This window comes from Oxyura jamaicensis, chromosome 1 (assembly GCF_011077185.1).
Source record: "Oxyura jamaicensis isolate SHBP4307 breed ruddy duck chromosome 1, BPBGC_Ojam_1.0, whole genome shotgun sequence".
NCBI classification, from domain to species: Eukaryota; Metazoa; Chordata; class Aves; order Anseriformes; family Anatidae; genus Oxyura; species Oxyura jamaicensis.
In genome coordinates, this window is record NC_048893.1 from 41,590,416 (window position 1) to 41,617,694 (window position 27,279).

At 39.5% G+C, this 27,279-nt stretch overlaps 1 protein-coding gene across 10 annotated transcripts in view; it reads right to left on the reverse strand.

Annotated features, from left to right (window-relative positions):
- Positions 1-27,279, reverse strand: part of PPP1R12A (protein phosphatase 1 regulatory subunit 12A) — a 126,094-nt gene that overhangs the window by 67,281 nt on the left and 31,534 nt on the right. For all 10 annotated transcript variants that reach the window (XM_035334857.1, XM_035334877.1, XM_035334824.1 and 7 more), the window contains exon 2: positions 14,463-14,593. In XM_035334857.1, coding sequence (XP_035190748.1) covers positions 14,463-14,593 — 131 coding nt within the window. The remainder of the gene's footprint in view (positions 1-14,462; positions 14,594-27,279) is intronic.

The window sequence follows — 27,279 nt, forward strand, 5'->3', positions numbered from 1 at the left end:
TACTTCTAATTCTCAAACATCGGAATTTGGAAAATTCTTCAGCTACAACCAACTAGCTATTCTCAGAAAACATTTTAATATTATTTACTTCGGCAAAAGAAAGGGCCGCTCATTTACATTCAAACCTTGTCCCAGTTCACCATATCTGGAAACAAGTTTGCAAAGTAATTAGGGATATAATTAACTTTAAGTACTTGCTGAACCTGAAGGTCACAAAAACCATGGCAAGCAAGAGGCAGGGCAGAGACGTGGCTCCTGAGTTGATTCAGTTCATTACAACTGCTTGCTGGACTTACCAGGAGCTCAGCAGCAGAAACAAGCACCGCCTGCCGCTTCGTCAGACCACTGGACAGGATCCTCTAATCCCAAAAATGTGAGGAGAGGGACCCTCCTAAAACATCTCTTACATTTGAAATAAGCATGTCTAAGTTGGCCTTGCAGGGAAACAAGATTTAATGTTAGTAGGGCACCAACCAACAGCACAACTGATCTCCCAAGAGCTTTTAACTAATTACCGGTTTCGGATAAGCCCAGCTGTTTTTTTTTTCTTTTTTCTTCTTCTTCTTTTCTTTTTAAATCCATTTTTTCTTTTTTCTTCTTCTTCTTTTCTTTTTAAATCCATAGGTGGTGGAGTTCAAGTTAATTCCCCAAGTGCCTTAACTGAATGATAATGTGGAGCCAAAGATGGAAGAAGTGTCACCATGTTCACAGAAGCTGTGCAATCATTTGGAGGCACAAACAAACCAAACATCTGCCCCCCAGTTCACAGGAGGTAAAAACAAATTAAAAAGTTGCAAATCTTCGGAATATATATTTTAATTGCCTTCTTTTGGCACAGCTTGCCAATTTATTTTGCTGTATTTTTTGAATAACATCTTGAAAAACTTTTAAAAGTACATCTTTGTAAATCATTCAAATTACTACTAAAAAGACATCAAGATCTGGCCAAACAATCAGACTTTCAAGCCACATCTAACAAGTTAAAACTATAAAATTTTAATATTGCTCTTTATTTTTAAGTTAAAGTACACTAAATCTGTAAACCTGATCCTTTTAAGACCTTCTATTGGTTGGAGTGTCTGGGAATATTTCTTTACGTAACCAGTGCCAGAAGAGTTTCACTTCAAATTTAAATTCTTGACAACACTGTTACTAACTCAGACCAAAGTGGAAATGCTACCTCAAGCTGCCTAGCCCTTCTCAAAACCATTTTTGTTTTATCTTTTTCTTTTGTTAAATTTACAGCAAAAATATATAATACGTAAGGCAGCAAAGCAGTAACTACCTGTAAACAACCTGGGTAACAAGATATCAAGAGATAAGATCACAGCCTCTACGTGATTCTTGCACTGTTCGGGTGCACTGCTCAACATAATTGCTCAAAACAACAGATTAAAGAAAGGCCTTTTTAAATTTAAAACCAAACCACAACTTAAATAATACAAAATTGAAGCAAATACCCAACATGAGGCAAGTGCCTCACAGGTGTCAGCTTGGATGGCCGAGTTCTCCTTGCCCCACACAGGCCAGGCAGCAGGCCACTCTGCACAGCCGGGGCCTCTTCACTCTTCCCAGAGAGCACCAACAAATAATTTCCCCTGCTCCTATCTCTATACATTCCTGCAGTTGACTTTTCTCCCGAGATGTGTTAATCTGATGTATTTAATTGTATTTAATCTGATGTGTTAAAGAAGAAAATGAAGGCTCCGTGTTAAATACCAGAACTGAAACCATACAAATCTCATTGGGCCAAGAATACTTTACGCTGAATAATTTTAAGACTGACGTAGAAGAAATCAAGTGGCCTGAGAAACAAGTCAAATTCACAGGAAGTCTTACTCAGGAACTTTGCAAACTGCCATCTTATGCTGTCAGCCACCACTGCGCCTCTACCTGCTGTCTCCGAACATTCAGAATCGAGTCGAGGCAGACATAAGGAGACAGGCCGCTACGAAGCCATTTAAACTACAAATTAACCATAATAAAACTCAGGCATTTTTAAGGTTATATTTCTTTGCAAACTCTAGAAGATTCCCAAACACATCTTTCTCATTTTGGAGAAGAAAAGCTGTAGCACTTCCTGAAGATAACTGTTTCCCCTAAGAGCACTGTGGTCAGCTAGCAGCTATATAAAACACCAGGTTAAATAAGGCCAATTAGGATTATTTGGCGAAACTAGATAATTATTTCTCCTGAAATGCATGAGGGAAAGATTTTCAGACAGCTGGTATGTCAACCAGAGATCTCAGATGAATTCACGATTTCTTCTTGAAAACTACAAGAATTAAGAATTTCAAATGGCTAGAAACATTTTTAAAAAATGAGTAAGAAATAATAGTTGGGAAACAGATGACCAAAATTATTTTAAGAAAATAGGAAGTGACAATTTCTTTTCATTTTTCACTAGTCGAATCCAAGTTTCAGAGTAGGTTTTTTCTAAATTATAGACCAATTTGAAAAGATTTTTATATCCTTCACTACGTGAGAGACAGCAGCAAATCCAGCTTGCTCTGATTCTCCCTCTTGAAGCTGTTGTGTAAGCATCTTGAACAGCCACACGCCTTTGCTTCAGAATTACCAAATACTCCCAAAGCTAACCAAGTAGTAAGCCATAGAGATGAGAAAAACATCCACTAAGCAAACAGCTCTTTCTATTGATTCTAAGTAACATATACGTACAAATGTATTTATGAAGACAGTACTCCAAAATGCACCAAACCAACACAGCTCTCTCTGCACACAGGTGGCTCTCCCTAGCCCCCACCACAGCTTGCACACTCAAGGAAGCGCAGTAGCTAGAATCACATCTGTCTTCCTTTTCAGTATGCAGGAACAGGGAAGAAACAGTGTAAATACCTAAACAATCTGGTTATTCTTAGTCCTCCCGAGTTCCAAGTAACCTATGAAAAAAGCCAGCAATAAGCTCTAGAAAAACTTGTATGTAGGTGGCTACCTAAACATTAACCACGCAAAGATGGAACAGTAAAAATTCCTACTCACAGCAAAAGAAAAGCAAACAAGCCTGCATATTTTGCCGTATCCATATAGAGGAAAGACATATGAGGGGTGGCAGAGCAGTGTTTAGGTGAAAATAAACAGTAACTGAGACAAGGAAAGTAGGAAACATGAAGAAAGCTATACAGGGAAACGTGCTAGAACATATTCCTCCCCCCTAAAAAAAATGTGGAGCCTGGTACTGCCAGGATGTATACAATGCAAAAATTTCAGTAGAACAGAAAGAAAGTGAAACAAAAAGTATTTTTAAAGCACATATCGACTGTTAATTTCATTATGCACTTTGTGAACAACTGTTTCCCCTCTTTATTTTGAAGTCTTTGAAAATTAACCCACGCTTTTTATGCTAGCTAGTGAAGGTATGCTGATTTTTCAAGCTCAAGCATATGAAATTGCATAGCAAATACTTTAAAAATTAACACGTTTTTTTAAAACAAAACAAAAAAAAAAGGATTTCAAATAACCAAGTTTTAAGCTATCAGAACTACATGTTTTGAAGTCCAGCATTCTCAAAAGATACTAGAGGTAATGAAACATAACAACATCTGTCAACAAAAATACATGCGGTTTTTCAACCACAGGTAACTGGTTTTCTGATTTTTTTTTCTCCAGCAATACTGTTTGTTATCTAAACTTGCTTATTTTTCTTGCACTCTATTGTGCAAAAATGAAGGTTAAGTTTGACAAACATTTTTTACTGTACTCCTGCAAAGGAGTACAGTAACTTTACCTCATGAGGCTCTCTGTGCTCAGGATGCATTCTTGTAGCAAATTTGCGAGCAGTTATGGTGTTTTAAGGAAGTGCCACCAAGGCAAATACTTAGAACTGAATTATACTGGTTAAAAAGAAGAGCCAACAACAGCATGGAGGCAGAAGAGGAGGAGGAAGAAGGAAATCTTGCTGCTGCCCACTCTCCTCAACTAACTGCTCACCAGAAAGAGGTCATCACACAGCTAGTGTGCATCATCCCTCCTGCCTTGTGCTAAAAGGAGCATTGCTAGATTTGACTACAGTAGCATCACAGATACTGATTTTTATTTTAACTGCTTCTTTTTATTATATCAGAAATTATGAGGATAGCCTTAAGCTGAAAACCATATTTTCCTCCAACGGCAATGTGTTGGCATGTACATCAAAGAAATTTAAACCAAGACCGATTCTGAAAAACCCTTTTACTGCATTTAAACAGATATTAGCATGGATATAACCACTACGTCATAGAATTTATCTTGTTTATAATTATTTTATGCAATCATATAGTGACCAAATCTCTGTATGGAGCAACATTACCTTCATAGTGCAGCTTTTGGCATCACCCAGAAGTACTAAATGCAGTCTGACCCTCACTAAGTATCGGCAATCTGCAATGCATAGCAGCCGTGCACCTGCCCAGTCTACTTTGAATTCCTTGAAAAAAACATTTTGTCCAAAAGAAACTCCTATTCTTTATACAAATATTTGATGAGCAGTACCTCATCTGCAATTAAGAGGTATTGATAATTATAATTCCCTTTTTATACTTTTATCCTGTCAGACCCGCTGTTTATAAACAAAATTGCATTTCTGTATCTTCATATCTGAACTGTATCCAAGAAACTCCACTCTCAGTAATGCACAGCAGCCTCACATCTCTACAGACACCACACTATATTTACACAGATTTCAAAAGAATTCAAGCAGCTTTTATCCTGCCCCAGTAAGGCATAAGAAGACTAGAAAAATACACACAGATTAAGATCACTTGCAGTTGAATGACGTAGCTTAGGATATCTAACAAGAGGCACAGCTGTAAGAAAGGGTAAGTGCACAAATTGCGTTAGTGTCATTAGAAAGTGCACTGGATGCTGCAGAAGAGGGTCAAACTCACAACAGAGAAAACAGTAATCTAAAAGCTGAAAGAAAATGAGGTGCAAAAAGTGACAACCTACACCACACCCATGTTTTCTCCGAGAAGACCACATTCAAAACCAACACCTTTCCCTATTTATCACTCAGCTGCTCATATTTAATTAGCTTCAGAAGTCGTAGGTAAGGTATCTATTACAAATTGTTCTTGGGATACCAATAAAACCTATGCTATGTGATAAACAAGATATTTCCTATGCAAATCACATCTCAAAGCAGGATGGTGTTTTAGACACCACCCGCCCTTTTAAATTCTTTTTCAGCCAAAAAATTAGGGTGCTCTGAGCTTTACACTGGACATCAATCCCTTGACTTTTCATTTGACCCAATGAACAGCTAAGGCATATTATAAGAAAACAGATACCTTCTAGTAAATCATAAAGCCTTGAAGAAGGTATTTCCAACCTTAAGAATCTGTTAGATTTCCTTTTGAAGGAACAGAACTGCAACATACAATATTAGCAAATTCTTAGGGGCACAAGTGGAGATGCAGACAGTGAGCCAAGCTGAAGAAGGCAGCTCTAGAGCACACACTGTTTTTGTGCATCCTAGAGTGACGAGCGATCCTAGACACCCTCAATTGAACAAGCAGGTATCAAATCAGGCCCTATAATTTCTTCTAACCCATCAACCATATCTTAGCATGTATTTCTGCCAGTTGGTTCTTATCCAAACATAGATCACATCTACACAGTAGAAAAGATTAAACTCTACCACATAATGACATGATTGTAGAAAGGAGATTTCACCTTCAACCTAAACAATTCAACTGGTATTTCATTATTCCTAGGAGGTACATACATGCATAAAAACCCTGCTGAAAATAGCAAACACTGCAACGATACATCTTCACAAAAGAAACGCCAATTAATTCTATCTCAATTCTCTTCTTCAAGTTTCTCCATTCTTTTTTTTCTACTGGAATTTAACGTTGTCCTTGCAGAGGTCTAATAAAAGTTTGGAGGAGGAGCAACCTTTAAGTTCCTGACAAAGACCGAACATCATAGTTTGATTTAGGAAAAAAAACAAGAGAGTACCACATTAGCATATTTTCTATCTCATTCCCAAAAACCTGTCTTACTCTTCTGACCAATGAACAGTCTTGCAATATCCTTAATCTTCTTTTTTTTTCAATCTCTTCTTCCAGAAAGAAACAAGGCAGCAAATAGAAATGCATTAACTGAAATAATCTTTCAAAGCCTGAAGTGACCTTTTCACAGCTCTCAAAACAAACCAGTGTCAACTTGTAAGAAGTCAGTCATTCTTTTAGATAGTTGCTCTTCTTTGTCTGGGAATAGATTTTCTTCTCCTGCTTGTATTTTGTGGTATGGTTAGCTTTATAGTGTATCTTTCTGAAGTCCTCATTTCCTGAGTGGGTTAAGTTTCATCTTTGGTCCTTTTCTTTTTCATTACAGAATGATGGGTTTGGGTTGGAAGGGACCTTAAAGATCATCTAATTCCAACTTCCTGCCATGGGCAGGGACACCTCCCACCAGACCAGGTTGCCCAAAGCCCCATCCAGCCTGGCCTTGAGCACCTCCAGGGATGGGGCATCCACAGCTTCTCTGGGCAGTCTGTGCCAGTGCCTCAACACCCTCACAGTAAAGAATTTCTTCTGAATATCTCATCAAAGCCTTTTAGCTTAAAACGTCTACACCCTGTCCTATCACTACCCTCCCTGACAAAGACTCCCTCCCCAGCTTTCCTGCAGGCTTTCTTTAGGTACAGGAAGGCTGCTATAAGGTCTCCCTGCAGCCTTCTCTTCCCCAGGCTGAACAACCCCAACTCTATCAGCCTTTCTTCGTAGGAGAGGTGCTCCAGCCCCCTTCATCATCTTCATGGCCCTCCTCTGGACTTGCTCCAGTCAGTCCATGTCCTTCCTGTGCTGGGGGCCCCAGAGCTGAATGCAGGGCTCCAGGTGGGGCCTCATGAGAGCAGAGCAGGTGGAGAATCACCTCCCTCACCCTGCTGGCCACGCTGCTTTTGATGCAGCCCAGGACACAGTTGGCTTTCTGGGCTGCAGGCTCATGTCGAGCTTCTCATCAACCAACACCCCCAGGGCCTTCTCCTCAGGGCTGCTCTCAATCCATTCTCCACCCAGCCTGTATTTGTGCTTGGGATTGACCCTGCCCAGATGCAGGACCTTGCACTTGGCCTTGTTGAACATCATGAGGGTCACACAGGCCCACCTCTCAGCCTGCCCAGGTCCCTCATGATGCCATCCCTTCCCTCCTGTGTGTCAGCTGCACCGCACAGCTTGGTGGCATTGGCAAACCTGCTGAGGGTGCACCTGATCCCTCTGTCCAGGTCACCAACAAAGACGTTAAACAGCGCTGGTCCCAGCACAGAGCCCTGAGGAACACCACTTTTAATTGTACTCTTCCAGTTAGCCTTTCCTTGTGTTCTTCCAAGTAGCATCTTGTATCTGTACGAAATCTTTCACTCACCATGTAGCACCCCTATCACTCTGAACTCCAAATCAGTTTGCACAGTCAGTTTACATGTGGTTTACATCAGACCACCAACATCACCTTGGCACACACAAATCAAAACTTCCTGTTATCCTCCAAAGATCCACTTCTGGACTTATCACTAGTAATAACACTTCATACTCTGTTAGTTAAATCTGTAACTGAGAAGAAATCTAACAGAAAGGGGAGCCATTCCCAAAAGTTTTTGTCAGTCTGCTTTGCCTAAACAATACCCTCCTCCTCTAGGATTATAATGGGTTACAGTAAAGGAGTTTATATTAAAAACTTTCCCGTAAGTGATTGCTCCAGATGATCGAGTCAGCAAACCTTAGAGAGAAATAGATTAGAAACAACTGCTCTGAAAGCTGTTTTGTGGCACCACCACTCTGGTATATTGCAGAAGAACATTCAACAGCACCAGCTGGTTCAGGCTTATGACGTGGGGGAACAAGGAGAGGACTCCATCTCAGCACAGACAGTGCTCCGCAGGCAGGCTTCTGATCGGAGGTACAAGCTATGTCTGAAAAGCAGCCCAGACATTTTTTTTTTAATGCCCGCATATTTGTGCCAACTGCTGCTGGCAAGCCAGATCAGCTCACTGATCCAAAAGAGAGTAAGTCCTCCCAAACCCCCCAAGGCTAGTCTTACACTAATAGTTACCACGCTGTTGGGTGATCATTAGAAACTGCAACGGGGGGGGTAAGAGTCCCGAGCCTGCAGAGGGGGGAGAAGCGAGGAGAGAAAGGAATGGCGGCCTATTTCTGCAGCAGCCTCAAGTTCGATCACACTGGGTGTGTTGTGAAACTGCCCTGCACCCCCTTCACTAAGCGCTGCCGGAGGAGCACTGGGACCAAGCTGTAAGAGGCAGGAGCCACCACCACCCAGCCTGGGTGACGGTCCCTGCGGGGCAGTTAGTCTGTAGGTCAAGTAAAGCACCGAGCACCGATGCATTCAGCTGCAGGTTTGCAGGACTGTCTCTCATTCCCTGTGTGCATGACAGCGATCACTCACATAGTCTTAATGGGTTATTACTAAAATAGAGAGATCTCAGGTCACTGGCTTGCGGAGGTTTCAGCAAACTCGTCTGGCTGGCTTCACTTACAGGTGGCTGGAGCCTGCAGAAACAGATGGGCGGCAGCAACAAGGCAGTGGCCACACAAAAGCTTCTTCAAGTGAGCTTGACGTACTGGGGCAAGGAGGGAAGACAACACAGAAAACTCTGGGCCCTTTTATATTCTTTAAATAATGAGGCTGTCCAAACTACATATAGTACTCAAAATATGAGCAAAATAGTATCACCATGTTCCGTTTTTTCCTTTCTCTCTGCCCTTATACTTCTTAAGAAGGGATCAGCATTTTTTCTGAAGAATTAGTATCTTAGGAGTTGCACAGCATTACCAGATTTTCACAAGAGTACTTTAAACCATCAATGACAATCTGGGAAGCATGAAGCGGATCTTGCAGCAGTTGAACTCTGTGATCTAGTTCTGAAGAAACAGTATTACAAACATTATAGCATAATGTCTTTGGAAACAAACACAATTATAGAGTCATTCCTCGACTGGACTCCATCTAGACTACAAAGGCATGATTCACCTGCGGCTTTATTAACTAGATTTCGTACATCCGTTCTGCAGAGCCCAGAAGAAAATGAATAGATGATCTCTGTAAGGTGCTGGAAACAATTTATATTAACTTCAAAGTGCTAGGAAGACTTTGAAGGTTTGCAGTATTTTGGGAATCCTTATTAGCAAGCACAGATTACAAATGATTGAGGAAGCATGGCCATGAAGTGCTGGCAGACAGTCACATTTGCTAATTACACCAGAGGGCCATGGAGAAGGGTAGCCACTGGCTGCCATTGACAGCGAAAACATTTCGTCATACATTTAAGGAAGATCATGGCAATTTTGCATATTTCAAACTGATGAGTTTGAGTTTTAGCATTAAAAGAAAGAAATTTTAGGGAATTCAGAAAAATATAGATGAAAATTAAGTACAAACTGGAAAAAGGTTATTGTCAACCGAACAATTCTTTCACACAACTTGACAACAAGAAAGGAAATATAAGGGCATTATTTGATGATTTCAAGTTCATCCCAGCCCTGCACATTACGTTGGATGATGCTTCTCAGTTCAAGAAGCACAAGCTATCTGCGAAGTTTCTAATTCAGGAAAACATGCTATCGCTATCTGCTGGTTACTAATAGCTATCACATTAAACAAAATTCATTACAAAAACCCTGTTCTTACCTTGAGACATCTCCCTCCCCCTCTTTTTCTGCACAAAAGTGTAACTGTCAGTTGAAGAATTAACTCAACTGAACTTTGTGTCATTTTTGAGAAAAACGTGTTTCTTACATTTCCTGAAAGATGCACTTTCTTTCACTCTGGTGAAAATGAAAAGACATTCACACTTAAGTAGTATAACTATACGATTGCCTCTGAATACTCACAAGCAAACTCAAAACACATCAGCTACACACTCACAAGTAGGCATGGTACACAACCACAAGGAAATGCATTTTTAACACATACTCTTTCAACAACAAATAAATTTATGCCATTTCAGACTTATTTTACATCAATCTGGTACAACAGGAAGCATTGTAAAGAGTAAGCATTTTAACATTCTGCTTCTTAAATGCTACTTTGAACTGCTTATTGCTAATCCACTACATTTTTTTTTTGGTTTCTAAAGAGGAATTTGATTATTCCGCAACAGTGAAATAATATATAGGCTTTTAAACTTAAGAGGACATCTATCACATAAAACAATTCATTACACTGACCCATCTAGTTTTACTAGATGTGTTAATGTTTCAGTAAAAGCTAAATGTAAGGCTCCTACCTGTTAAATACCATCTTAAAGAATGCACAAACAAAATTTCTGTTAAAGTGCTTCTGCATTAAAGGTTGTTTCCACATAACTGTAATTTTTCAAAGCATTTGATGCTGATATTTTAATTTATACTAATGCATTGGAGAAAAAAAGAAAAAGAAAAAAAGAAAAAAGCTCCTTCATATAAAGGTTTCTGTTTATGAAAAAAATAGAAACAAATGCAAGGAGAATATTCTAGACACAATCCACCTGTCTTGGCAATGGTGAATAATTTTAAACCATTCATGCCACAATTACTTGTAAGCTAATTTGTATTATCATAGAACAGATGAACACTATCTTAGGGGGGAAATTCAAAAATTTAACTATTCAAAGAATTCCCGGTAAGCTGAAGCATTTGGAGATCTCAGAAATACCAGAAAGAAAAGAGCAGTCGCCTTCCATGGCAGAGTTCTTGCTTATAAAGCAGAACCCTCCATCTGCAACCACTTGCTAATTTGTACCACACTAAACTACATTACCTTCCTGTATTTCTACACGGCTAATCTCCTGCTGTATTTCACCTGAGGTAAGTTGCTACACAGCTAATGCTTCCTAAACACATTTTTTAAAGGAGGTGGGTAGCACAGTCAAGAGAAGATGTCAAGGTGAAGGTTCCAAAGGAGCTGCCAACTGAAACGGGCAGGAGATGCTGCTGGGAAAAGGTGCCACAGAACAGGAGGGTGCAGTGCAGGATGCCAGGGACAGGGAACACGCCTGCAGTGGGCAGCCCATTGTTGAGACAGTGCAGTGGTCCAAAGTCAAAGCAACAGCAACTCCTAACTAGTTGTGGCCACGCTACAAATTCAGGCAGCCCATTAGCAGTGTGCATGGGACCAGTGCTGTTCAGCCACATGGCTGAAGGGTTGGCTCCCTGAGACATCCAGGGGTTTGCTTTTTTTTCTGAGAAGCTCCCTATCACATCTCCTGTACGTACGTATCCCTATACACATATCCTGTACTTCTCCCAAATCTCCCAACACACGGGTGCACTCACTCAGGAACACCCAAGCAGCAGCAGGTGATCAGGTGTTTCAGTGAAAGCACAGAGAGGTGGGAAAGCTCCTGCATGGATCAAATAGGCAGACACAATTCCCTATTAACCGTGGAGTGATTCTCAGTCATTCCCATTTACTGTACATGATAGGAAATGGTTGCGAGTAGCAAATGGATGGAACGTGTAGAAAGACCATCTGAACTGTAAGGTGGTGGGGCACTGATTCAATTATAGAGCAGTCTGAACAGAAACCTTTCTCACTCTGTAAAACAGTGCATTATCCATCCCACTATAATCCTACAGAAGTCACATGAGCATCAAGAGAAATGATTAACATTTAACGACTGATGTGTGTGCGTGCATGTGTGTGTGTGTATGTTCTGAAAGCAGAAGGAGAGTTTCACACCCTAACAGATCTGCAAACTCCAGCCCACCCCATTGTGATTTTATTTCATAGACTAGCCCTGAGGATCATGCAAGAGATCATGCAATGTTCAGAGAACAGCTGCTTTCTTTCCTCCACTTTTTTCCCTCCCCTAAGCCTAGGAAGTGATGTATGCACATACACAACAAGTATTAAGGTTGCAAAGGTGTACATATTCAGAAGAAAGACACAGAGCTAGAGGGTCACTAAATTACATCATAAACAAAGATATGCCCTTCATTGCAGAAAAGATCCCCTTCTCCTAGCTCTGATGTTTATATACAGTTTTAGATGTTGAGAAATGAAATCCTGAAAAGTGGACTATGCTATACCATGTTGTATTTTTCTTACAAGTTGCAGAAGTGCAAGCACTGTAAATAAAATCAATATATTAACTAAATTAGCATATTTGGAGGGTTTTACAGACTGTGCTATTTCAAGAAAAACAAATTCCAACTATTTACAACATTAGAAAGAAGCCCTGAGAACACCTGAGGTGGCAGCAGAGAAAGCAAAAGCAGATTGCTGAATCCCCAGCTTGAGCAGGTCTACAAAGTTGTGCATGAGGTAAGGTCCACAGGAGGAGAAGACTCTGCTCTTCATTAACAAAGCTGGGAAACACCTGAACCCATTCCCTGACTCTTCTCTTTTGCACCTTGGAAGAAAACAGGAAACAAATAGAAGCCTTTCTGTATAAAAATGTCAGTCCATATCATAAAGGACAGAGACATGTCTTGCTGTATTTTTTTCAGAACTTTAAATACAATCTCCGTAATTTATCCAAAAGTAAAAGCACCTTGAACCATGAACCAGAAAATTCAGTTCTAAAACTGCTATGTACCAGATTGATCCACAGCCACAGCCACAGCCACAGCAACCACACACTTTTACACTTTCCAAGAAAGGTGCTTTCTCAGAGAAACAGATGCTGAATCCCGTGTGTACTGTGGGCCAAATAAAAAACAAATTCCTAATGTCTGCTAATCTCTTATATCAGCCTCTCCTCTTCTTCAAGTTTTGCCTGAGCTGCAAACTGTTGTCAATTTTGTGACTTATTTGAAGCTGAGCTTGTTCCTGAAGAAGCGGTTAGAAGAAAATCTAAACTCTAAGGGCCTCACCAGATCAAAATAATGCTCCATTCAGGTCAGGTTACCCCTCCCTCTGCTCTGTGTGGAAATCAGTTTCAAGAGCTTATACTTAAAACTCCTCTCACCTTAAAAACACTAACTTCCAACAGCTTAGTGGTCCTACATCCTACAGAACTACAGAACTCCAATAATCTCACTTTTTTAAAGGACATCTAGGGAAGGTACGCAAACAGGTCCTGTCACAGACTGAGAGAATAAAAAACACAATAGCCTTCAAAACTATTCTAGATTTCAGATACTTGGGTCAAAAGTGAAAAATTTTCTTGTGGACAAGGGAATACGTTGCTCTTTCTTCCCTGAACATCTGCCTACAGTAGGCTGCAACGCCAAATCAAGAATACTTACTCAGCCTTTTCCTATTATGGAAAACTAATAGTATATTCCTAGGTCAGTAGAGTTTTACCTCTACTATACTGAAGAAAGCCGTATATTATCTCAGTTTGTAGGGAAATTCTTGTCATAGTATGGCCAACAAGTCAACACTTCCAACATGCATGCAAGAGAGATTACAGCATCAAACATTTGCATAGAGTAGAAAGGCAGATTACAGAAGTTAGCAGTCACACTGTCCCAGTTTACAAGGATACACAAAGCACTTCAGTCTCTGAAAACTAAAAAATAAAATTTTCCCAGTGAAAGTGACAAAAAAGTGATTTCTTTCCCTTCAAAACTTGTTTGAAACAATCAAGCCTCTCAAATTCTCGGGACAGAACACCCATCAACCATCCCCTAAGCTAAAAATTTCCATCTTTTGCCATTGTAAGTAGTCCTCTAGCATTACTGCTTGGTAAAATCCTACCTTATATTTATTTCATCTGAGTCTTACACTGGGTCAGACATCACAGAGTTTAGCAGAATTAGTCAAGTCTGTGTATTCCTGAAGGGTCTTTGGAAAGGTGCTGCTACCCTCTTTACTGCAAGAACATCGTTTTGAACAAAATATGACACCCATTTTCTCAGATCAGTCGGTTCAGGTTAAGACATAAAACTTCTGGAAAAACTGCATTTTCGTGCATCTTCAATGGCCCTCTACAGGCTTAAAAAATTATACAAAAACCACTCATAGAATTCAGTACTGAAGAAGCTTTAACTAATATTGTAACTTCAACTCTAAAATTTTAGTTTACAGCCATAATATTTAGCAGATATCCCCAGTTCATACCACACCTGAAAAACAGAAGTTTCAAGACTGCAAATACAATTGCCGTATCAGTCTCCTACATGTAGACTTATCCTGGGATAATGTTTGGGACTAAAAATATAACCTAAATTTGATCTTTCCCCCCATGCCTTTCCCCACAGCAACATTTCTGAAGAAGAAAAATATTTCTGATAAATCACATGACAGTCATGAACAGTCTTAAATGTGTACATCTTATAGCTACAGAAGATACAATGTAAGAAAACCAGAAAGAGAAAATGCAATGCACAAATAGCTATACACACAGTACACTTCATAACCAAAACACAATGAAATGCAATATAAAAAGCATTCTCTCTCACTACATGTCCCAGGGGCAACCAAAAAGACAATTTATGAATGCTATCTGCTTCTCATACCCCTCCAACAACATATTAGCAAAATACATGCATTTCAAATATAGAAGAAAAAAGCCTTACTCTGCTATATCAAGATATCCACAGGAAGCAGCTGCATGTAGAGGTATCCAGCCTTCATTATCTGGTTGATTAATATTTGCTCCATTTTCCACCAGAAACTTCACCATATCTACGTTATCATCTATACAAGCCTATAAAAAAAATGGAAGATTTAAGACATAAGTTCACATTAAAGCTGTTCTACAATAATATGCATATTTAAGTAACATATTTAGGAAACAAGTATATTCAGGTATGATGCAGGAGTGAGGTTTACTTGTTGGGGTCTGACAGCAAGACAGGAAGATTTTGAGAAAAAAGCGATATTTGTTACAGATTTGTCAAAAAATCCTTAAACCAAAGAATTCAAACAGAGTTTAACAAAACCAATAATTATGATTTCCTCAGGTAAATTTGTTCTGTTTTTCTGAAAACTCATTTACAGTCACCAGTACAACCTTGTTCTCCTGTACAAAGGGGTTGCCCTTGTAAAGCCCCCAGGCCCTAGCTCCATCATCCCAATTCCAGCTAACCAAGTGGATGCTGTAATTGCCAACAGGATCGCCACGCCATGGAGCAGAATTGCTGTAACCAAGAGATGGGGAGCAGTTTTGAAAACAGTATCGTAACATGGTTTTAATTACAACATAGAGGAGACTAAGGAGCGTGCAAGGAGATGCGAGGCTGCACTTCTGCACTACCTGCAGCATGCTCTATACCACCATACATCTTGCAACAGCTTATTAATCGCTGTATTTATGAACTTGAGTATCACTTCAGCACATGGCAAAGATACCACCATTTGTGCACATACAACCATCTTCTGTGCACATATCCTAATTACCAAGGCAGCAGTGTTGCACGGATGCAGAACTACTGCCGCCCTCCAGATCCCCATCGCCTGGCTGCTATTTTGTCTTTCTTCTCTCTGTTTGAGTATTTTTCTCACAGGGTGCTCAGTGCGTTTTCTTGCCAACTTCCATACTGCTGCCCTTAAAAGGGCAGAGCAACACAGAGAAAAGTCCCTCTGCATTTCAGGACGGCAAGGACTCAAAACAGCTAGACCCCAGAAGACTGGCATTAATTTTTTTAGCTTAATAAATCAACAATACTACAAAACCAGAAGGCTGAAATGAGAACTGTTATTGCCAGGCTCCTAAATCCTTCTAGAGAATTATTCCTCTAATAAAAATGCAGCTAAAGTGTAAATTTTACTTTTTAGAACACTTCTACAGAAACAAATACTAAAAATTATATTTTGTCATACTATTGCAAAACCCACAAATTTCCTTATTTAAGCATCTGTGCTTTCCAAGATGAATCCTGAAGCTTTCCTCCATTCTGTAGTGCTGAGGCAACAGTTACAGTGTAAGGGAGACGTGTTGCTGTCCTGTTTAATCAGCCCAGCAAAAACAGCAAGGAATTATCCCTCTTTGACCCCATTTGCTGTAGCAGGGTATGAACTTTAAGGCTTTGTTTAGAATGCAACACGGAACTATTTTAACAACCAGCCTCATCTGCACTTGTTCATCCATGCACTTTCAGCTGGGCTGCAACTAGACTGCAATAGACAGCTTGCATTATTTGCTCTTCAATTAAAAACAAAAATACACTCGTGTGTAAACATAACATGAACCTGAGTTCCCCTCCTACCCTTCCAGGTATTCTAAAAAAGTGCCTTCTTAAAGGATTTTAAAAAATGGCCTTTTTAGCCATTTCCATCCATATAATCAGCAATCCAATAACTGATGTATAAGCCTACTCCAAAAATAAGGACTACCAGTTCCTCAATCATACTGTCTTCAATTTCTTCCACCTACCATCAGTGTACAAGGTTTACATGGTAGTAACAAGCTCTTAAAAAAAAACTAATTACCTCTCTTTGCAAATTGTTTTGTTACTTAGAAGAAAAGGAACTAAAGGCAAGGTGTTGTAACAGTTCAGGAAGAGAAGAAATTCAAGAAACACTGATGTTTACACTTAACAGAAGCAGTAACCCAACCATGTTTCACTGTGCAATACACCTAGTTTTTCTGGCAAAAATACCATTTGCCTGACCACTGACATCCTACGTATATGATAATATCCACCAAGTAATCATATGCAAAATATGTTTTTCTCAGGAAAACTTAGAATTTCCTGAGCTCTTTTAAACACGGATCTTTTAATACTACATTCCATTATGCTACATGCTCATATATGTTCCGATCCTCCAAAACGCACAATATATGAAAAAGGGTATCTTAAAATTGATTAGCACTATTAAAAAAAAAGCCAGGCCATCTGTTAGCGACACAACCTATCACAGAACAAACCTTGCCCGTTTTTCAATTATACGTAAGAAAAACTGGCAAGACATACTCATAAAAATACTGTTGCTAAGTGAATCAAAAGCTTGCATATGCAGCACATTAAAAGACATATGACTAAGTGGCTAAAAATATTTGACCAAATTTGGGCAGTTTATTGTGCCATATATGGCAAGAACCAGCAGAGCTCAGATCCCCTTCTAATGTATTATCACGGATTGCACCCCCATGACAAGCAAAGATAAACAATCAGCAAGATTATATACATTGAGATGAGAGAAGAAGAGCTATTCAGATAATAAAAGAATTTACTTGTATGTGTGAATGGGCACTGCTGGTGATCTGTGAACATCAGTGAAGTTTAAATCACGTTTCTCACACCCGATGATACAATCCGAGCACCGGTTATAACAATTTTATTAGGGGACAACAGGAGCCACAGAAGCCGAAGTTGATGAAATGGCAGACGGTTGTGTAATTTAGAAATCCATCGCCTTTGAGCCTCTTTAAACAAAGATTACTTGAAAGTAAATCTTGTACCTGGAAATTTGTATCACAAACCCACTGAGGCCTCCAAGAAGGCTATTACCTATTTTAAGGTGAAGAAAAGCAAATGTAATTTGTAATTGATCTCATTGCTGAAGAATGAGGATAGAGTGTGCCCTATTTCCCCTTGTCCCCTTTTTCCCTTTCATAGCACCAGAGGTGTTTGAGGGACCCTAGCGTCCTCATCACTTGCCATATGAAAGACAACTTTGACGAATGCCGAGAAACAAATGGTATAAAGGAAATTTTATCTCATTGTTTTTCCATTTCTACTCCAATTGTCGTTGTGTTATCTTCCCAGTCACTTCTAAAAGCAGTATTTATCAAGTGCCAGGAGTGCCTCTATTGTTAGAGACTGACATCTCAGCCCCAAAAGGAAAGCTTTTCAGAGCCGCACGATAAACTTAAAGCAACAGCCTCAGAAAAGTCTGCTCTTCTAAACCTCATGAGGCCGTAACCTGAGTATTATTAAAAAGGAAAAAGCTACAAACAGGCCACTTGCAAGTAACAGGAGTTCTGCTGACATGCAGAGTGCTGCCGCCTCCTCCCCACTCCCCGCGCTGCCTCGCTCCCTCACCCCAAATTGGGCAGAAACGTGGCATTTCCCAAACCAAACCTGACAGGAATTAGCCAACAGACCCCAAGCCAAACAAGGGCTGGACCACGGGCCGGCAAAGAGCAACAGCTCACTGCTCTCCGGCAAATGCATCCAGATAGGTCCAGCTCATCCCAGCAAAAAGGTGCCCATGTGAAGCAAAACCACGCTTTGGACTTCTCCCAGAAATACTTCCTGACCACTCAATAGGGAATAACCAGAGGCCCGCTGAACACGCTGGATTTTAGCTGTTTCCAACATGACTTCATATCCCAATGTAAGCGGCACATGCTCGGGCTGGCTCTCCTTACTATCAGGTGTTAAGGACATAGGTGAAGGGTGGCCTTAAGTTAGTAAGTAATCTTAAAAATAGACAGCTTTAAAAGAGGTATCTGGGCTGTCCGGTCCCTCAGTGAGCAGCCACCCTAAGGATTCAGCAGACAGGGCTGCTTCCCCACAGCAATGAGAAAACAAGCCTGCTTTTAAAGAAAAGGAAAAAAAAAACCACAGAAATCTTGTAGGGAAAGAGACAAGCAACCAGCTACACAGACCACCACTGTCACATACATGCAGCAAGGCACACTTCATTTCCCCTCATTTACCCTTAGAACGGCAAGGATTCAGTAACCATCTCCACAGAGCAATATGGAGACGTCAAGGTCTAAACAAGCCAAGCACTTTCAATTCCTGCGGAAATGCAGCAAACAGGAGAAAGGCCTCACCCAACGGCATGTAGAATAGTTTATCAATTCCCTTGATTTACCTAGAGAACCAGGTCCAATGAGTCCACTGGAGCTAAGCAGGACATTAACATCTTTGTTAACATACCCAATAATTAAATTAAGGGAGAGCATCAACATCCAGCAGCTAAGCTGTTCAGAAGAGGCTCCTGATCTTCACCCTCAGCTGCTGGTTGCATACCACACCCAGACCATGGGGCTGACATACTTTGCTGAACTGGATCTCGAGTGCATCAGAAAGGCAATTAGACTTTAAAATTAAATAAAATAAGAAAAGGACTGTAATAAACTATTATCTTTATTGGATTAAAACTGCATGATTTGTTCTGATTACTTTAAAGCGCTTTTGACATTCAGAGAAGGCGCGTTCTGAAATTCATCTTCACGCCCTAATTCCACCACCAGAGAAACAAGACTTTGCTTTACTGTAAAACTTCACCCATTAAAAGCCCTGTGTCAAGGCTTGTTTCAAACTGACACTTTTCTAAGAACACATTTCTCAATTTCAACCAGAACTTCTACCACCCATTTTTTGATTTTTGCCACCCTGAGGAAAGGGTTTTGGTAGAGGAAATGAAGGTTCACTAGTCACAATGTTTATGAACATCTATTCATCTTCAACTCTCCTTGGGAAATAAAAGAATTAGCTTCCACATTGCAATTCTTAATTTTATTTTTTCTATCTATGAGCCACTAACTGTGAAGGTATAAGAAGAAATTTGGTGAAAAGATACAAAGCGAGCTTGAGTAACACTTCCCACCTTTGGTAGGTCACATATTTATGCTTCACGTTAATTAAGAACACAGCATAAAAAAGTGAAGTGGCATTAAGGCGTATGAAATGAAATCATACGCTGTATCTAACTCTCAAGCTAGTGCTTTGAGGTAACCTGGCAGTTATAATGACTAAAACAAAGGAGGAATACTTTTTTCGCACTTGAAATTTAGTTGTGGGTCATTAATTCAATGTTTTTGTTCAAACCATAACAGCTGAAGAGCCCAACATTAGTAATGACAATGTCCTAACACTCACTGAATATTTAGGAACACTTCCAGGACAAAGGGTAATAAGAATGACCAGCAAATTAGGTCATAAATTATTACTGATTATTGCACTTATTTAAGGAATCACTCTAAAAGCAGGCATTTTACACTTGCTGGCTATTCTTTCTAACAAACCACAATACATGCAGGGTAGAAGGGCTGCTGATACTGCTCACATGGATGGTAAGAAACAGGACAGGTTTGGTGTTGTAAGAGAACTTCAGGCACTAATCTACTATTAAGGATGAGAAGTGTTGCTCAATTACGAAATTAAGTATAATCTTTCCAGCATTCACTTAGCCAACCCATAAGTTATAGCTTATATTTTTCAGTAAGCTAAGATAATGCTGGGTATCTCCACATACTGACAAAATACAGTTTTTATAATTATTTTGTTTTTAAGTGTGTTTACTAGTAAAAATGGAAGAGTTTACCTGCGAGTATTCTTGATAAACTAATAATAATATATTTTTTTGGTGACACTAGCCTTATTTTGTTGAACTTGTTGGTAAGCACTGTGTGCATGATGCATCTGTTACCTTCAGTTAACGCAAGGCCTACTACTTAAACTCCTGGAGGGCTGATACATACAAACTTGTTAAAATGATAGTTGCCATATTAAATAACCCAACAAACCATTTAAAAAGCATTGCTTCTGAAGTTTTGGCAGTTTGAAATGTATTGTATTTTTCTTACCCCAGAATACGAGTCAATTTTGGCACAAATTTCGTTTGCAAGCCCATTTAACCCACTGCAGGGCAGCAAACTATTCTCAGGAGAAATTTCTTGGAAACCTTTTGCTTCTAACTATAGAGGGTCCTTCCAGACACCTGCAAAAGCAGGTGGAGAAGACACTCTCTCAAGGAGAAAACATTAATTGAGACTGATGCAATCTTTCATGTCCATTCACGTCTTATGGGGAAGGCATGCGGAGTCTATTGAAACAAAGCATCCATTAAGCATCACTACTTAAATCAAATGCTGTATAACTGTCAAGCATTGACAAAAACATACAAATCACTCCAGAATGCAAACTTCTGTAGCTATTAATTCCACTTCATGTGAACACCTTGTCATGTGCAAGAGAATATCCCAACAGAAGCTCACTTAGATTATATGTGCATTCAAAGAGGCAGACCTCTACGTAAAACTGATCACTGTTTAGGGCAAATATCCAGTAAGAACATAATGTCATTTCTATACCGACTACAGTTTTGCCCTGTTTTCTCTGAACTACTATACAAGTTACTTGCACTGCAGGTTTGCCAGTTTGCAGTTTATAGTTAACGTATACCTATAATTTAATTAAGGGCACAATTCATGAAAAGAACACTAAAATCTGTGGCTGACTGACACAATCTACATGTTACAAAACTAATTTCATAGGGATTTCCCACTATTTAAAACCTACTGGATGCTTACACGTGGTTCTTAATCTGGATTGTAATAGAATACATATATTCGGGTGGTGGTAGTGTGTTTCAAGTAGATAGAGATGCAATTATTCTCGTCCTCTAACCTCCTGCTGAGATAAATACGGGGAACGGGAGAGTTGGCTGCAACTTGTTATCTGCTATAACCAGAGTTACTTCCATTCCTGCTAGGAATCCCACAAATGGATCAGGGCTGACAGACATTAGATGGACAAAATAACACAGGCCAATGTGTGCTTTCCTATTTTTGTTTAAAAATAAAAATAAAAATAAAAATGGCCGGCTAATATTACATGCAAATCTTCTTTCAAATAAATGTTTGTTTTCTTGTTTCAGCTGCATGCAAATCTGTTTTCAAGGACACTTGAAATTCTCAAACTAGAGATTACAACTACCATACTAATACCATTGTAAACATACTAAGCTTTACTGACATTCATGTATTTCAGCCCAAAGAAGAACCTCAAGACAACTTGCCAACAACAACAAAAATAAAGAAACAGGCATGACAAAATAAATGAACAAACATGGAAATGAGATGTCATGGAAAAAAATGCTCGCTTCTAAAATTGTTTTAGAAGAGATACTGATACTCCAGCAGATCTATTTGACTGAAAGCCCTTTTCTCTCCTGGCTCGGTATTTTGAAATTAACCTGCTGATACAGGATACAAAGGAGACTATGAAACAACCCTTGCCTAAACTTCACACAAATAAGGTTCTCCCTTAAACTCATGGTATTAAACATTGGAGAAACAACTTGCTTCCAAATGGTACTGTTCCTTCTGGCTTCCTTCCATTTAAAAATAAAACCAGCACATTCTACAAAACAACATTTGCTTTTAGAAATAGATTCAGATTTATTATCAGCTTTATAACCACAGTGCAGGTGAAAAAGCATGAGTTCACTGACAGAAACGGAGCAATGAAGATCTGACAGTATGGTATTACAGCTAATGTGATGTGCGACTGAACCCTAAAGGCTTAGGTAGGCAAGTATGTACAAATTATGTATGACAGATGCTCATTTGTTATACACATTGGTGAAAGCATTCATTCAGCAGCACCAAATCTGTGAGCGTCAGAAGGTGGGAGTTCAACCCAGAAGTGACTTTCAGGCAACAGAAATTGCTGCATGAAAAGAAAGCCACCTCGCAGGTGGTCTTCCCACTCTTGTGACCCGTGGCTTCACAGTTTGCTTTCTGGGACCGTTTCAACAACCTTGGCTGATGCACTGTGCTCCGTGCGGCACACACACCCCAGCACTCCACACTCACCTCCTGACAGGTACAGAAGCAGCCTTCATTAGGTTTAAAAAATGTCTCTTGGATTAGAATTAAACAAAACTGCACACTGTAAGGATACAGTGCCACTGTGCAGCTCTGTTTTTATTAAGCATTTATTGTTATTGTCTTGGCAGATAGTGTTAGCTCTCATGATAGAAATCTGGTAACACAATCTGTAAACATTAAATTTGAGAAGGAAAAGGCTGAGTCATATAGTATATTTATTTATGTCCCAGACAAATTTAAGAATATGCCAATCGTATTTCAAATTCTTCAATTTTTTTTCACCAGTAAAGACAATCTTCTTTTAGTATACTGGCAACTAAACGAGCTCACGTGCCAAAGCAGCTTTTCAGTTTAAAATGCCTCACATTCTGATATCCTCTAATACACTTTCTTAAGCAAATTAATCATCTAGCAAAACAAAAAGGCATCAAGAAAACTTGCTAGAAGAATCCGTTTTTATAAATAATCAGGATTGTTCGCTTTCATGTTTCTTGGATTTAAGTTAAGCCACATGTGCCAAGTTTCCCTTGTTACCATCGTGTCTAACTATCACCTCCATAAAGCTCTGAGTTCTTCAGTGGGGTGAAAAGACAGAAAGAAAGCAGAACCGACTGCCTTTAGGGGTTACGGCCGCGATCCACAAGCCACCCGGCATCTCGATCTTTTGCTTCTGCAGAGGCTCAGTGGGTTTTTCACTGCTTTCTAACTTTAGCCAAGTGAAGCGGCAAAACGGAGTAGAATAAAATTTGCATGAAATTTCATAAAAGCAATGGTAAATCTGCATCCCATGTTGGAAAAAAATACATGCTCAGACGTTGATTGGGCATACTAAACTAACCAAGGTAAACATTGATGCTCACTTTTCTTGCTCCTTTAACAGACGAAAAACCATGATTACAGGTACAAAAAGGCAGTAAGACACTCAAATTTGCAAAGACAACTGGCATCTGTGCATGCCTCCTCCAGTTAACGCTTGCCATATGTGGTTTTGTCCCCATCTTTATATGAAATACTAGAAGCAAAAACATATAAAACATATTTTTAATAAGTTGACTTAACTGGTATTGTTCACTCCCCCCCCCCCCCCTTAGAGAAATCGATGTACATAAACAACTAATTTCTATATTCTGATTTAGCTTAATATATAAAACAAGCAGTGAGATTCATATATATTTTATACATAAATAAGGAAATAATATAATCATGTTGCACCTGGATGAAAACAAGAATTAAATGAGAAGTGAGTAAAAGTGGCATTTTGGATTGCTTAAAAATTAGTTAAATTATCTTAAATGTGTCAAATATATTAAAGTTTATCAAAACTGCTTTTGCATGTAAAAGCCATTAAACAAAGCTAGCGCTGCATACAAATAGGAAACGTAACTGTTTCTCATCATTTCCTATTTTTAGGGAAAGAATATATTGTTACACCTACTTTCTACTTCTAGAATGGCAAAAGAAAAGCTACCTTTCTGCAGTATTAAACCCAGTAAATTTTTCAATTCATGATCAAACTTCTAAAGCACTGAATTGGCTAATAAATTAGAAACCGTTTTCTGTTCTTCAAAAACACTTCAAAGTCACATATTTGACTCAGGCTGAAGTCAGCTGGTGCCAAATGAAAGCAGCGAATCCAGAGTGTTGCTAAAATTCTAGCAGAAAAGCAAGGACTGTTGAAATAAAAAAAAAAAAAAAGTTTTAGTGAAGTTATCCAAAAGTTTATTAGCCAAACTTACTAAAGTAAGAAGCTGCTCGTTCTGAAAACTGTAATTTTTCACAGAGACTTTGTCTGTTCAGGCAATAACACAATGACAAGCCTTCCACATCTCGTCCCCTCAACATCAGCAGGTACCAGGTAAGAGCCTTTGTCAGGTGTCAGAGCTGCTTAGAGCAGCCCTACTTCAGAAGCACGCCAGCACCCACGTGCCGATAAACCTCCAGATTCTGGCAGCATTTTAAATACCGAAAGACAGCACAGTATGTTTTACACTCATCTGTAATGCATACCCATTTCAACTACAATGAGAAAAAACAAGCAGCAGCTTTTCAGTTTTCCCTTACAGAATGCACTGGCTGTTGTAAACACTCATTTATATATAACTACATTTTTCAAATAGCTCAATTAATTTCTGACTTGAGAAATATATATATGTTCACTGTAATACCTCAGTAAACTGGGACCTGGTCTGCGTTTCTCATCTGCTGAAAGACTGAAGGAATTATTTGGGAGCACCAAAGGCACAGACCACGTTAACTGTCAAATTGACAGATTTGGGGTCAGGTAATTTCATTTTCCATATTGTATACAGACACTCAGCATCATTTTGAACACCCTGCCCAAAGCCTTTTTTATAATTTAATCTGCTGAAAAAAAACATTGTTGTGATCCCCAAAAGGTAAGGCACTTTTAACAGACAAACATCACCTAGACTCAAATCCTCTGCATGGATAAGACCAACACAAACTACACCTGAAGCCAAAATCCAAATCAGACTAGGCACTCCAGGAATCTATTCTAAGTTAAATAAGGGTGTTCTCGTGCTGTGCCATAGCTAAATTTGCTAAACAGTCTTCTAAAATAGCTTACATGAAGTATGTTGCCGTGTTTTAGTATGGTTAACAAAAATGTTTGTATAAGCAAATAAGGAGATCAGTATCAAATGTACTATAATCTTTATTAAGAATAAAGAAAAAGTGTATTCAACACTCAACTCCGTTTCTCTCAAAGGCTAGTTATGCAGCTGCTCATCCACACAGATATGGTTTGCAACTTCTAAAAAAGGCATTTTTGCCACAGTGTAACTTAATACCCTATTTTCAATAGGCCAGCCCCATCACGCAACCTACTGCGCAGATCCTCCCTGGCTGGAACAAGGTCGAAGCTCCGCACTTGCTCCTGTGTGCTCCCCCCAGCCGGGCAGGATCCGCCGTCCTCCTCCAACCTGTATCTGCCCAAAGCTGTAACCAGCACGGGAAAACAGCCTGCGGTGCTTCTTAGCAGATGATATATAATGATTCATCTCTCGCCACAAACTTAAGACTACATCCACTTTGTGAACCTCCCCTCTCCCAAAAAAACACGTCAGAAGCACCAACTTTGACACCTGACTGCCTCGGTTATAGAGGAAGAAGAAGTACCTTGGTACGCTTGCCCCACTATAAACTCGTTATGACATTAATGAACAAACTGCAGGTAAACATGAGTGCCTAGGAAAACACCTACATCTCAATGACGCTAAAAAATAGACAGGAAGACAACAGTCCACATGTGAAATAATCTAAGTTTAGAGATTAACCCATCTGCCAAAGGATACACCACCATATATACACATACATGACAGGTCAAAAGAGGCAAAAGATACTCTTTTATTTTTTTTCTTTTCTGTTTTAAATGTGTATCATATGTATGAGAAGCCATTATTCTACAAGAAAGAGCAAATTATCAGGAAATTACACTAATGCCAATACAGTGAAGCAATGGCAGCAATTAAAATAAAAAAATAACAAATGAAAATGTGAAAATCACTATAAAAAATTAAAAGGGTATAAAGCAATATAAATTGTAAGCAAACGGTAGTAGAAATTTGGAAAGAGAGCTATGAACATCAGTGAAAAAACAGCTGGCAGGGGCAGAAATACTATGCCATTTCCTAAGTGTATTAAGAACGGGGAAAAACCTACCAGTGATGTAGGGCATATATGTGTATAATATGGGGGCGAGAGAATTGGTCAACAAATATCGCTATTTCATGTTTTGAAAGAAGCAAAAAGTTTAATTTGTATTGCATAATGAGGATTATGTACCTACCATTCTACTAGTAAAAAAAATAAATGCTAAAAACCCACAAATAAGCATGTACCTCAACAGACCTCCGTAATATGAATCACAAGCATGCTCGGGCAGCTCTCTAGCCACTATTCAAGAACTTAGAGCAGCTTCAAGTCTGCTGATACTTCATTTCTAAACAGATCTTAAAATACCTGGGACACAGCAGAGGACTGTTATGCTGCCCTAGCACCACAGAGCAGCAGCAGGGATGGATAAACAAGTTAGCCTGTCAGCCATACTGGAAAGAAGAATTAGAAACAAAACAAAAAAAAATCTGCATGACACATCAAGATAACTGACGTCCATTAGGTTTATTACTAATGCCATTGCTTACATTGCTTTAAAGGCTTCCATAGCTTCACCAATGCTACTGCTGCTTTTTGGCACCACGGAGCCAGACTACCACTGAATTACCCCAATTGACATTCCTAAAACCTGGAGCACCAGCAGACAAAATTTTGAACCAGCTTGGGTCCACTGAGGCATTTTAAACCTGTAGCCTTGCTAGGTGAAAGCTGACCCCACACAGGGCAACTGTCTGTTCACAGATGTTCAAGAAAGCTCATTAGCGTTCATACGGCAGATACCTGAGGTGTTGAACCTGAAGAAGCTTCCCTGACAGAGGACACCTTTAAACATGACCCCTTAAACCTGAATTAAACAGATGCCTCCATTTTATTAGCCATTGTAGCCCCTCACCACATCAAGCAGCAGAACCTAACTCCACGGTTTTGGCATACAATGCGTGAAAACACAGCAGAAAGGGGATGTTTTTGAGAAGCAGTTCTCTAGACTGCATCTGCAACCAGCGTTATTATTCTTCTACTAACAACACGAGAGGAAAAAGCAAGCCATTTTCTTCAGCTCCGTGCATATTCTGATGCAGGAAGAAAAAAAGCCACATACTGACTTTTGGTAACTGTATTAAGAAAGTCAGTATGCTAAGAATATTCCGCCTTTTATCTGTATATTAAGAAAGCAGCTTCTTTTTCTCCCAATTGGTGTGTGTGCCCCAGTGCTGACACCGCCTCATGCCTCACGCCAGGCAGCT